Source organism: Salvelinus alpinus, chromosome 26 (genome assembly GCF_045679555.1).
Source record: "Salvelinus alpinus chromosome 26, SLU_Salpinus.1, whole genome shotgun sequence".
Taxonomy (NCBI): domain Eukaryota; kingdom Metazoa; phylum Chordata; class Actinopteri; order Salmoniformes; family Salmonidae; genus Salvelinus; species Salvelinus alpinus.
In genome coordinates this window covers 30,814,518-30,828,835 of record NC_092111.1, presented here as the reverse complement: position 1 = coordinate 30,828,835, position 14,318 = coordinate 30,814,518, and the positions used below count along the sequence as shown (strand labels likewise).

The window sequence follows — 14,318 nt, the reverse complement described above, 5'->3', positions numbered from 1 at the left end:
TATGGACGTTAGTCAGATCAGCTGTCTCATTAGGAACGTTAGTCAGATCAACTGGCTCATTAGGGACGTTAGTCAGATCAACTGGCTCATTAGGGACGTTAGTCAGATCAACTGGCTCATTAGGGACATTAGTCAGATCAGATTAGCTGTCTCATTATGGACGTTAGTCAGATCAGATTAGCTGTCTCATTATGGACGTTAGTCAGATCAGCTGTCTCATTAGGGACGTTAGTCAGATCAGATTAGCTGTCTCATTATGGACGTTAGTCAGATCAGATCAACTGGCTCATTATGGACGTTAGTCAGATAAGCTGGCTCATTAGGGACGTTAGTCAGATCAGCTGTCTCATTATGGACGTTAGTCAGATCAACTGGCTCATTATGGACGTTAGTCAGATCAGCTGTCTCATTAGGGACGTTAGTCAGATCAGCTGTCTCATTATTGACGTTAGTAAGATCAGCTGTCTCATTAGGGACGTTAGTCAGATCAACTGGCTCATTAGGGACGTTAGTCAGATCAACTGGCTCATTATGGACGTTAGTCAGATCAGCTGTCTCATTAGGGACGTTAGTCAGATCAACTGGCTCATTATGGACGTTAGTCAGATCAGCTGTCTCATTAGGGACGTTAGTCAGATCAGATTAGCTGTCTCATTATGGACGTTAGTCAGATCAGATCAACTGGCTCATTATGGACGTTAGTCAGATCAGCTGGCTCATTAGGGACGTTAGTCAGATCAACTGGCTCATTAGGGACGTTAGTCAGATCAGCTGTCTCATTAGGGACGTTAGTCAGATCAACTGGCTCATTAGGAACGTTAGTCAGATCAACTGGCTCATTAGGAACGTTAGTCAGATCAACTGGCTCATTAGGAACGTTAGTCAGATCAACTGGCTCATTAGGGACGTTAGTCAGATCAACTGGCTCATTAGGGACGTTAGTCAGATCAACTGGCTCATTTGGGACGTTAGTCAGATCAACTGGCTCATTAGGGACGTTAGTCAGATCAACTGGCTCATTAGGGACGTTAGTCAGATCAACTGGCTCATTAGGGACGTTAGTCAGATCAACTGGCTCATTAGGGACGTTAGTCAGATCAACTGGCTCATTAGGGACGTTAGTCAGATCAACTGGCTCATTAGGGACATTAGTCAGATCAGATTAGCTGTCTCATTATGGACGTTAGTCAGATCAGCTGTCTCATTAGGGACGTTAGTCAGATCAGATTAGCTGTCTCATTATGGACGTTAGTCAGATCAGATCAACTGGCTCATTAGGGACGTTAGTCAGATCAGCTGGCTCATTAGGGACGTTAGTCAGATCAGCTGGCTCATTAGGGACGTTAGTCAGATCAACTGGCTCATTAGGGACGTTAGTCAGATCAGCTGTCTCATTAGGGACGTTAGTCAGATCAGCTGTCTCATTATTGACGTTAGTCAGATCAACTGGCTCATTATGGACGTTAGTCAGATCAGCTGTCTCATTAGGGACGTTAGTCAGATCAACTGGCTCATTATGGACGTTAGTCAGATCAGCTGTCTCATTAGGGACGTCAGTCAGATCAGATTAGCTGTCTCATTATGGACGTTAGTCAGATCAGATGAACTGGCTCATTATGGACGTTAGTCAGATCAGATCAGCTGTCTCATTAGGGACGTTAGTCAGATCAGCTGTCTCATTAGGGACGTTAGTCAGATCAACTGGCTCATTAGGGACGTTAGTCAGATCAGCTGTCTCATTAGGGACGTTAGTCAGATCAACTGGCTCATTAGGGACGTTAGTCAGATCAACTGGCTCATTAGGGACGTTAGTCAGATCAACTGGCTCATTAGGGACATTAGTCAGATCAGATTAGTTGTCTCATTATGGACGTTAGTCAGATCAGATTAGCTGTCATTATGGACGTTAGTCAGATCAACTGGCTCATTATGGACGTTAGTCAGATCAGATTAGCTGTCTCATTATGGACGTTAGTCAGATCAACTGTCTCATTATGGACGTTAGTCAGATCAACTGTCTCATTATGGACGTTAGTCAGATCAACTGGCTCATTAGGGACGTTAGTCAGATCAGATTAGCTGTCTCATTATGGACGTTAGTCAGATCAACTGGCTCATTATGGACGTTAGTAAAATCAGATTAGCTGTCTCATTATGGACGTTAGTCAGATCAACTGGCTCATTAGGGACGTTAGTCAGATCAGATTAGCTGTCTCATTATGGACGTTAGTCAGATCAACTGTCTCATTATGGACGTTAGTCAGATCAACTGTCTCATTAGTGACGTTAGTCAGATCAGATTAGCTGTCTCATTATGGACGTTAGTCAGATCAACTGGCTCATTATGGACGTTAGTCAGATCAGATTAGCTGTCTCATTAGGGACGTTAGTCAGATCAACTGGCTCATTATGGACGTTAGTCAGATTAGCTGTCTCATTAGGGACGTTAGTCAGATCAACTGTCTTATTAGGAACGTTAGTCAGATCAGATTAGCTCTCTCATTAGGAACGTTAGTCAGATCAGATCAGCTGTCTCATTAGGGACGTTAGTCAGATCAGCTGTCTCATTAGGAACGTTAGTCAGATCAACTGTCTCATTATGGACGTTAGTCAGATCAGATTAGCTGTCTCATTAGGGACGTTATTCAGATTAGATTAGCTGTCTCATTAGGGACGTTAGTCAGATCAACTGGCCTATTATGGACGTTAGTAAGATCAACTGGCTCATTATGGACGTTAGTAAGATCAGCTGTCTCATTAGGGACGTTAGTCAGATCAGCTGTCTCATTAGGAACGTTAGTCAGATCAGATTAGCTGTCTCATTAGGGACGTTAGTCAGATCAGCTGTCTCGTTGTGGACGTTAGTCAGATTAGCTGTCTTATTAGGGACGTTAGTCAGATCAGATTAGCTGTCTCATTAGGGACGTTAGTCAGATCAGATTAGCTGTCTCATTTGGGACGTTAGTCAGATCAGCTGTCTCATTATGGACGTTAGTCAGATTAGGTGTCTTATTAGGGACGTTAGTCAGATCAACTGGCTCATTATGGACGTTAGTCAGATTAGGTGTCTCATTATGGACGTTAGTCAGATTAGGTGTCTCATTATGGACGTTAGTCAGATCAACTGGCTCATTAGGAACGTTAGTCAGGTCTGATTAGCTGTCTCATTAGGGACATTAGTCAGGTCTGATTAGCTGTCTCATTAGGGACATTAGTCAGGTCTGATTAGCTGTCTCATTAGGGACATTAGTCAGGTCTGATTAGCTGTCTCATTAGGGACATTAGTCAGGTCTGATTATCTGTCAAATTAGGGACGTTAGTCAGATTAGCTGTCTCATTAGGGACGTTAGTCAGATTAGCTGTCTCATTAGGGACGTTAGTCAGATCAGATTAGCTGTCTCATTGGGGACGTTAGTCAGATCAGATTAGCTGTCTCATTAGGGACGTTAGTCAGATCAGATTAGCTGTCTCATTAGGGACGTTAGTCAGATCAGATTAGCTGTCTCATTAGGGACGTTAGTCAGATCAGATTAGCTGTCTCATTAGAGACGTTAGTCAGATCAGCTGTCTCATTAGGGACGTTAGTCAGATCAGCTGTCTCATTAGGGACGTTAGTCAGATTAGCTGTCTCATTAGGGACGTTAGTCAGATCAGATTAGCTGTCTCATTAGGGACGTTAGTCAGATCAGATTAGCTGTCTCATTAGGGACGTTAGTCAGATCAGATTAGCTGTCTCATTAGGGACATTAGTCAGATCAGATTAGCTGTCTCATTAGGGACGTTAGTCAGATCAGATTAGCTGTCTCATTAGGGACGTTAGTCAGGTCTGATTAGCTGTCTCATTAGGGACATTAGTCAGGTCTGATTAGCTGTCTCATTAGGGACGTTAGTCAGATCAGATTAGCTGTCTCATTAGGGACGTTAGTCAGATCAGATTAGCTGTCTCATTAGGGACATTAGTCAGATCAGATTAGCTGTCTCATTAGGGACGTTAGTCAGATTAGCTGTCTCATTAGGGACGTTAGTCAGATCAGATTAGCTGTCTCATTGGGGACGTTAGTCAGATTAGCTGTCTCATTAGGGACGTTAGTCAGATCAGATTAGCTGTCTCATTAGGGACGTTAGTCAGATCAGATTAGCTGGCTCATTAGGGACGTTAGTCAGATCAGATTAGCTGTCTCATTAGGGACGTTAGTCAGATCAGATTAGCTGGCTCATTAGGGACGTTAGTCAGATCAGCTGTCTCATTAGGGACGTTAGTCAGATCAGCTGTCTCATTGGGGACGTTAGTCAGATTAGCTGTCTCATTAGGGACGTTAGTCAGATCAGCTGTCTCATTAGGGACGTTAGTCAGATCAGCTGTCTCATTAGGGACGTTAGTCAGATCAGCTGTCTCATTAGGGACGTTAGTCAGATCAGCTGGCTCATTATGGACGTTAGTCAGATCAACTGTCTCATTATGGACGTTAGTCAGATCAACTGGCTCATTAGGGACGTTAGTCAGATCAACTGGCTCATTATGGACGTTAGTCAGATCAGCTGTCTCATTAGGGACGTTAGTCAGATCAGCTGTCTCATTAGGGACGTTAGTCAGATCAACTGGCTCATTAGGGACGTTAGTCAGATCAGATCAGCTGGCTCATTAGGGACGTTAGTCAGGTCTGATTAGCTGTCTCATTATGGACGTTAGTCAGATCAGCTGTCTCATTAGGGACGTTAGTCAGATCAGCTGTCTCATTAGGGACGTTAGTCAGATCAACTGGCTCGTTAGTCAGATCAGCTGTCTCATTAGGGACGTTAGTTAGATCAGCTGTCTCATTAGGGACGTTAGTCAGATCAGCTGTCTCATTATGGACGTTAGTCTGATCAGCTGTCTCATTAGGGACGTTAGTCTGATCAGCTGTCTCATTAGGGACGTTAGTCAGATTAGCTGTCTCATTAGGGACGTTAGTCAAATCAGCTGTCTCATTAGGGACGTTAGTCAGATCAGCTGTCTCATTAGGGACGTTAGTCAGATCAACTGGCTCATTAGGGACGTTAGTCAGATCAGCTGTCTCATTAGGGACGTTAGTCAGATCAGATCTGCTGGTTTATTAGGGACGTTAGTCAGGTCTGATTAGCTGTCTCATTAGGGACGTTAGTCAGATCAGCTGTCTCATTAGGGACGTTAGTCTGATCAACTGGCTCATTAGGGACGTTAGTCAGATCAGATCAGCTGGCTCATTAGGGACGTTAGTCAGGTCTGATTAGCTGTCTCATTAGGGACGTTAGTCAGATCAGCTGTCTCATTAGGGACGTTAGTCTGATTAGCTTTCTCATTAGGGACGTTAGTCAGATCAGCTGTCTCATTAGGGACGTTAGTCAAATCAGCTGTCTCATTAGGGACGTTAGTCAGATTAGCTGTCTCATTAGGGACATTAGTCAGATTAGCTGTCTCATTAGGGACGTTAGTCAGATTAGCTGTCTCATTAGGGACGTTAGTCAAATCAGCTGTCTCATTAGGGACGTTAGTCAGATCAGCTGTCTCATTAGGGACGTTAGTCAAATCAGCTGTCTCATTAGGGACGTTAGTCAGATCAGATTAGTTGTCTCATTATGGACGTTAGTCAGATCAGATTAGCTGTCATTATGGACGTTAGTCAGATCAACTGGCTCATTATGGACGTTAGTCAGATCAGATTAGCCGTCTCATTATGGACGTTAGTCAGATCAACTGTCTCATTATGGACGTTAGTCAGATCAACTGTCTCATTATGGACGTTAGTCAGATCAACTGGCTCATTAGGGACGTTAGTCAGATCAGATTAGCTGTCTCATTATGGACGTTAGTCAGATCAACTGGCTCATTAGGGACGTTAGTCAGATCAGATTAGCTGTCTCATTATGGATGTTAGTCAGATCAACTGTCTCATTATGGACGTTAGTCAGATCAACTGGCTCATTAGGGACGTTAGTCAGATCAGATTAGCTGTCTCATTATGGACGTTAGTCAGATCAACTGGCTCATTATGGACGTTAGTCAGATCAACTGGCTCATTATGGACGTTAGTCAGATCAACTGGCTCATTAGGGACGTTAGTAAGATCAGATTAGCTGTCTCATTATGGACGTTAGTCAGATCAACTGTCTCATTAGTGACGTTAGTCAGATCAGATTAGCTGTCTCATTATGGACGTTAGTCAGATCAACTGGCTCATTATGGACGTTAGTCAGATCAGATTAGCTGTCTCATTAGGGACGTTAGTCAGATCAACTGGCTCATTATGGACGTTAGTCAGATTAGCTGTCTCATTAGGGACGTTAGTCAGATCAACTGTCTTATTAGGAACGTTAGTCAGATCAGATTAGCTCTCTCATTAGGAACGTTAGTCAGATCAGATCAGCTGTCTCATTAGGGACGTTAGTCAGATCAGCTGTCTCATTAGGAACGTTAGTCAGATCAACTGTCTCATTATGGACGTTAGTCAGATCAGATTAGCTGTCTCATTAGGGACGTTATTCAGATCAGATTAGCTGTCTCATTAGGGACGTTAGTCAGATCAACTGGCTCATTATGGACGTTAGTAAGATCAACTGGCTCATTATGGACGTTAGTAAGATCAGCTGTCTCATTAGGGACGTTAGTCAGATCAACTGGCTTATTAGGAACGTTAGTCAGATCAGATTAGCTCTCTCATTAGGAACGTTAGTCAGATCAGATTAGCTGTCTCATTAGGAACGTTAGTCAGATCAGATCAGCTGTCTCATTAGGGACGTTAGTCAGATCAGATCAGCTGTCTCATTAGGAACGTTAGTCAGATCAACTGTCTCATTATGGACGTTAGTCAGATCAGATTAGCTGTCTCATTAGGGACGTTATTCAGATCAGATTAGCTGTCTCATTAGGGACGTTAGTCAGATCAACTGGCTCATTATGGACGTTATTAAGATCAACTGGCTCATTATGGACGTTAGTAAGATCAGCTGTCTCATTAGGGACGTTAGTCAGATCAGCTGTCTCATTAGGAACGTTAGTCAGATCAGATTAGCTGTCTCATTAGGGACGTTAGTCAGATCAGCTGTCTCGTTGTGGACGTTAGTCAGATTAGCTGTCTTATTAGGGACGTTAGTCAGATCAGATTAGCTGTCTCATTAGGGACGTTAGTCAGATCAGATTAGCTGTCTCATTTGGGACGTTAGTCAGATCAGCTGTCTCATTATGGACGTTAGTCAGATTAGGTGTCTTATTAGGGACGTTAGTCAGATCAACTGGCTCATTATGGACGTTAGTCAGATTAGGTGTCTCATTATGGACGTTAGTCAGATTAGGTGTCTCATTATGGACGTTAGTCAGATCAACTGGCTCATTAGGAACGTTAGTCAGGTCTGATTAGCTGTCTCATTAGGGACATTAGTCAGGTCTGATTAGCTGTCTCATTAGGGACATTAGTCAGGTCTGATTAGCTGTCTCATTAGGGACATTAGTCAGGTCTGATTAGCTGTCTCATTAGGGACATTAGTCAGGTCTGATTAGCTGTCTCATTAGGGACATTAGTCAGGTCTGATTAGCTGTCTCATTAGGGACATTAGTCAGGTCTGATTAGCTGTCTCATTAGGGACATTAGTCTGATTAGCTGTCTCATTAGGGACGTTAGTCAGATTAGCTGTCTCATTAGGGACGTTAGTCAGATCAGATTAGCTGTCTCATTGGGGACGTTAGTCAGATCAGATTAGCTGTCTCATTAGGGACGTTAGTCAGATCAGATTAGCTGTCTCATTAGGGACGTTAGTCAGATCAGATTAGCTGTCTCATTAGAGACGTTAGTCAGATCGGCTGTCTCATTAGGGACGTTAGTCAGATCGGCTGTCTCATTAGGGACGTTAGTCAGATTAGCTGTCTCATTAGGGACGTTAGTCAGATCAGATTAGCTGTCTCATTAGGGACGTTAGTCAGATCAGATTAGCTGTCTCATTAGGGACGTTAGTCAGATCAGATTAGCTGTCTCATTAGGGACATTAGTCAGATCAGATTAGCTGTCTCATTAGGGACGTTAGTCAGATCAGATTAGCTGTCTCATTAGGGACGTTAGTCAGGTCTGATTAGCTGTCTCATTAGGGACATTAGTCAGGTCTGATTAGCTGTCTCATTAGGGACGTTAGTCAGATCAGATTAGCTGTCTCATTAGGGACGTTAGTCAGATCAGATTAGCTGTCTCATTAGGGACATTAGTCAGATCAGATTAGCTGTCTCATTAGGGACGTTAGTCAGATCAGATTAGCTGTCTCATTAGGGACGTTAGTCAGGTCTGATTAGCTGTCTCATTAGGGACGTTAGTCAGATTAGCTGTCTCATTAGGGACGTTAGTCAGATCAGATTAGCTGTCTCATTGGGGACGTTAGTCAGATTAGCTGTCTCATTAGGGACGTTAGTCAGATCAGATTAGCTGTCTCATTAGGGACGTTAGTCAGATCAGATTAGCTGGCTCATTAGGGACGTTAGTCAGATCAGATTAGCTGTCTCATTAGCGACGTTAGTCAGATCAGATTAGCTGGCTCATTAGGGACGTTAGTCAGATCAGCTGTCTCATTAGGGACGTTAGTCAGATCAGCTGTCTCATTGGGGACGTTAGTCAGATTAGCTGTCTCATTAGGGACGTTAGTCAGATCAGCTGTCTCATTAGGGACGTTAGTCAGATCAGCTGTCTCATTAGGGACGTTAGTCAGATCAGCTGTCTCATTAGGGACGTTAGTCAGATCAGCTGGCTCATTATGGACGTTAGTCAGATCAACTGGCTCATTATGGACGTTAGTCAGATCAACTGGCTCATTAGGGACGTTAGTCAGATCAACTGGCTCATTATGGACGTTAGTCAGATCAGCTGTCTCATTAGGGACGTTAGTCAGATCAGCTGTCTCATTAGGGACGTTAGTCAGATCAACTGGCTCATTAGGGACGTTAGTCAGATCAGATCAGCTGGCTCATTAGGGACGTTAGTCAGGTCTGATTAGCTGTCTCATTATGGACGTTAGTCAGATCAGCTGTCTCATTAGGGACGTTAGTCAGATCAGCTGTCTCATTAGGGACGTTAGTCAGATCAACTGGCTCGTTAGTCAGATCAGCTGTCTCATTAGGGACGTTAGTCAGATCAGCTGTCTCATTAGGGACGTTAGTCAGATCAGCTGTCTCATTATGGACGTTAGTCTGATCAGCTGTCTCATTAGGGACGTTAGTCTGATCAGCTGTCTCATTAGGGACGTTAGTCAGATTAGCTGTCTCATTAGGGACGTTAGTCAAATCAGCTGTCTCATTAGGGACGTTAGTCAGATCAGCTGTCTCATTAGGGACGTTAGTCAGATCAACTGGCTCATTAGGGACGTTAGTCAGATCAGCTGTCTCATTAGGGACGTTAGTCAGATCAGATCTGCTGGTTTATTAGGGACGTTAGTCAGGTCTGATTAGCTGTCTCATTAGGGACGTTAGTCAGATCAGCTGTCTCATTAGGGACGTTAGTCTGATCAACTGGCTCATTAGGGACGTTAGTCAGATCAGATCAGCTGGCTCATTAGGGACGTTAGTCAGGTCTGATTAGCTGTCTCATTAGGGACGTTAGTCAGATCAGCTGTCTCATTAGAGACGTTAGTCTGATTAGCTTTCTCATTAGGGACGTTAGTCAGATCAGCTGTCTCATTAGGGACGTTAGTCAAATCAGCTGTCTCATTAGGGACGTTAGTCAGATTAGCTGTCTCATTAGGGACGTTAGTCAGATTAGCTGTCTCATTAGGGACGTTAGTCAGATCAGCTGTCTCATTAGGGACGTTAGTCGGATTAGCTTTCTCATTAGGGACGTTAGTCAGATCAGCTGTCTCATTAGGGACGTTAGTCAAATCAGCTGTCTCATTAGGGACGTTAGTCAGATTAGCTGTCTCATTAGGGACGTTAGTCAGATTAGCTGTCTCATTAGGGACGTTAGTCAGATTAGCTGTCTCATTAGGGACGTTAGTCAAATCAGCTGTCTCATTAGGGACGTTAGTCAGATCAGCTGTCTCATTAGGGACGTTAGTCAAATCAGCTGTCTCATTAGGGACGTTAGTCAGATCAGCTGTCTCATTAGGGACGTTAGTCAAATCAGCTGTCTCATTAGGGACGTTAGTCAGATCAGGTTTCTCATTAGGGACGTTAGTCAGATCAGCTGTCTCATTAGGGACGTTAGTCAGATCAGCTGTCTCATTAGGGACGTTAGTCAGATCAGCTGTCTCATTAGGGACGTTAGTCAGATTAGCTGTCTCATTAGGGACGTTAGTCAGATTAGCTGTCTCATTAGGGACGTTAGTCAGATCAACTGGCTCATTAGGGACGTTAGTCAGATCAACTGGCTCATTAGGGACGTTAGTCAGATCAACTGGCTCATTAGGGACGTTAGTCAGATCAGCTGTCTCATTAGGGACGTTAGTCAGATCAGATCTGCTGGTTTATTAGGGACGTTAGTCAGATCAGATCTGCTGGTTTATTAGGGACCTTAGTCAGATCAGATCTGCTGGTTTATTAGGGACATTAGATCCGATCGGCAGTTTTTTAGGGACGTTGATCAGATCTGCTGGATTTCTTTCTTTCCTTCTTTCTTTGGGACAATTATCACATTACATGTCTCAGTCACCAGACTCTCACCAGTCGTTCAACAATTAATCTTCCTTCTCCACCCTGAAGGGAGGGGCTCCAATGACCATGCAGGTGGGGGACCAGCAGGTCCAGATAGTACAGGCGTCGTCCCAGGGCCAGACCCAGACGGTGCAGTCAGGACAGACCATGCAGGTCATGCAGCAGATAATCACCAACTCCGCAGAGATCCAGCAGATACCAGTAAGAGAGACAGATATAGAGGAGGAAAGTCTCCTAGAATGACCTTACTGGAAAAATTATAATCATTTTAAAGCTCCATTTTCTAATGATATTTACACAACATTTTTTTCAGTTAAATATTGGAGATAAATCTCCTTATAGTTGGTGAACCTTATACTGTCCTCCATTTTGACGCTCTGCTCTAACTAGCTGTGATCATGATAACCTCTGCATTGTGTATCTATGACCTTCCCATCCTAAAGTGTGTCTCCCCCGTGTGGTGGCTGTGTGCAGGTGCAGCTGAACAATGGTCAGTTGCAGTACATTCGGCTGGCACAGCCTGTCTCTGGCACACAGGTGATTCAGGGACAGATCCAGACGCTGGGTAACACTCAGCAGGTACAGGTACTGAACATGGACCTTTTTTAAATCAATAGTATCGCATCAGATGTATGTAGACACTTCACCTCTGTAATGTAGTGTCTGGTATGGTATCACTGTTAGTTTATGAAATAACATTAAGGTAGTAACATATGATAACATTCAAAATATGATATGATTATTCATCTTAAAAATGTGTGTTTTCAATATTGTTTTGTAAATCTATTTCTATATTGTTCATTTCCTTCAGTTGCATTTTAATAGAGGTGTAGGTTTGAATAGTGGCTGTGTGAAGCACTGTGACTGACTGACTCCTCTCTCTCTCTCTCTGGTTTGTTCTCAGATTACACAGACAGAGCAAGGCCAGCAGCAATTCAACCAGTTTACTGACGGACAGGTAAGAGGAACATCTCAGTGACCTCTCACTCCTGTCGCTCACTCACTCACATCCTTTACTCTCCCTTTTTATTTTTCACTCTCTCTCTTCTCTTCTCTCTCTCTGTCTCCTTACAGCAGTTGTATCAGATTCAGCAGGTGATGCCGGCGGGACAGGACCTGAGCCAGCCCTTGTTCATCCAGTCCACCAATCAGACGGCCGATGGACAGGTCACCACACAGGTCAGCACAGACTGAGGCTCTGGAAGTATCCTCCTGACGCCCAGACCACCAAACCATTGACCACACCACCTGCTACCATCCATAAGGACAACACTGGCTCAAACGCCAAGGGACCTCCTAGGAGGTGTCCAAAATGGTCAAAAGTAGAGCCCAATATAGGGTGCCATTTGGGATGTACCCTTACTCTCATTCAATACACTGGTCTATGACATGATACTTAAAAGGGACTGTCTGACAACAACAGTTCTTTATTCAGTATACTGGGTCAGATACCAAAGGGACTGCTCTACAACTCCCGCTCATTCCCATTTCATATCGTCTCTCTCTGCCTCTGTTAGTTCCTCCAGGCACCCACTCTCACCTGATACGTTCCCCAAAAAAGCCTCACTTAGTGCGCATTCATGAGAGCTACACACAGGGTATCCGAACACTGAATCCTCCAGGACCCAACTCTCCTCCGTTTTAGTGACCAGCTGTTCATCCTCAATGTCTGTAAACCCTTTATGTACAAACCTCCTCTGTATATTCTCTGTCTCTCTGTGAAGTACACCGTATGGGTGGCTCTTGTGTTCTCTATGGGTGCGTCCCAAATGGCAACCTATTCCCTATACAATGCACTCATTTTGACCACGGTCCAAAGGGTTTTGGTCAAAAGTAGTGCTCTATATAGGGAATAGAATGCATTGGGATGCATCCTATGGAAGGCATGGCCCTTGTTTTGTCTACAAGCCAAGAGAACATGAATCCTTTGTAATGTTTTTAATGTGTAGACGTTTAAAATAATAAACTATAAAGCCATACTCTTACCTAACCCATTTAATTCACAATAAATCATTGTCAATTGTACGAAACCAGCCATGATAGGTCAATTAAGTTATGTTAGTTTCTCGCAGGTTTTTCACATTGACGAGACATTGCCATCGATGAAAGGGCTTCTAACTGAATGATTGAGTTAGAATTTTGTATGATCTCCGTGTGTGTGTGTGTGTGTGTGTGTCATTCAATATTGTGCAGTTACTGCAGTATACTTTCCCCATGGCCCAGTGATCCTATTCACCTCTTCAGTGCCCCCTCTCCATCTCTCCATTCATTTCCACTGATCACTCTATCATTGTTAGAGCAGGGAGGGGTTAGGCCTTTCTGTCTCTATGCAGTCTCTTCTTTCTCCCCTTCTCTCTTTTTCTCTCCCTTTACTTTTTTCTCTATCCAGAGAGGTTTGTGGTTCTCCTGCCCTGCTCTGAGGAAGCCTCCTGTATAAAAACAACTCCACTGGAGGAAAGGCCCCTTTTTATAAACTATTTTTTTGAATACCTGTTGTAACTTGTTAATTTGTTTGTATGACTACCCCTCTCCCTCCTCCCCTTTCTTATTTAGTTCAATTGTTATCATTGTTGTTCTTATTATTGTCGATTTGCATGTCCTTTAAACTGCCAGCATGATATGCAATAGATGGGTAGACATTCTATTTTGTAAGCAAACTTTGGGTTTGTGAGAAAATAAAATGCTAATAAAAAACATTACATGCTATCTTTTTTCAGCAGAAGTTTTTCTGCAGTTTTTCCCCAACAGTATTGTTGTGATGTGTGCATAAAAAAAGATTATGTAAGAGGATTTAAATCTATTCATAAACTATTGGTAACCACTGTGTAGTACAACAGGCACTGTTCTTTAGCAAAGCAATTTCGCATGCTGTATAGCCATTTTGGGTACTTCAGGTAATTACAGACACCTGTGATAATCTACGGATTTCTGTGCGGCCTTATCACATAGAATATATCAAATAATTAAATAAGATCATTTTAAAATAACAATAGAATAACAAAGCTTCAAAATATTATCCTAAATATAAACCATCAATGGAATGGAGCCAATGGAATGGCATCAAACACATGGAAACGATGTGTTTGATGTATTTGATACCATTCTGCTCCAGCCATTGCACATCTATTTGACTAAAGTCAATAGTTGTAAGAGTTGCAGAGTTAATTGGAAATAATGCCATTGTTGATTTAGATAATTTTTTCATACATTTTGGTATTTTCTCCACTAGAAACTCATGGGCGATATGGACACAGATTTAAAAAATGAATACTATATTAATATATTTGACTAATGTTGCCATAGGTTACCTGTTTATTACCAAAATTACAGAAGATTCTGGTCATTTTGGTAGATTACCAGGAGTTTTGCAACCCTAAATGTATCTAAAAAAAAGTAAGTACTCTCTGGCCACACAGTAGGTATCTTAAGTATTCACCCCCTTGAATTTCTTCACATTTTTATTGTTACAAATTAAAATGGATTTGTCATTTTCTGTCAACTATACGAAAAATACACTAATGTCAAAATGAAAGATGTGTTTATTTATAAAAAATAAACGCTTATAAATACCTTGATTTAGATAAGTATTCACCCCTCTGAGTCAATACATGTTAGAAACACCTTTCGGCAGTGATTACAGCTGTGTCTCCTTGGATAAGTCTCTTATTTGCACATGATTCTT

The 14,318-nt window shown here is 42.8% G+C and overlaps 1 protein-coding gene across 14 annotated transcripts in view; it reads left to right on the top strand.

Moving 5' to 3' along the window:
* LOC139555151 (nuclear transcription factor Y subunit gamma-like) overlaps nt 1–13,342 on the top strand; it is a 51,861-nt gene extending 38,519 nt beyond the window's left edge. For all 14 annotated transcript variants that reach the window (XM_071368717.1, XM_071368704.1, XM_071368716.1 and 11 more), the window contains 4 exons: nt 10,685–10,837; nt 11,111–11,221; nt 11,541–11,594; nt 11,711–13,342. In XM_071368717.1, the coding sequence (XP_071224818.1) occupies nt 10,685–10,837; nt 11,111–11,221; nt 11,541–11,594; nt 11,711–11,830 (438 nt within the window). In that variant the 3' untranslated portion in view covers nt 11,831–13,342. The remainder of the gene's footprint in view (nt 1–10,684; nt 10,838–11,110; nt 11,222–11,540; nt 11,595–11,710) is intronic.
* The last annotated feature ends 976 nt before the right edge of the window (nt 13,343–14,318 follow it).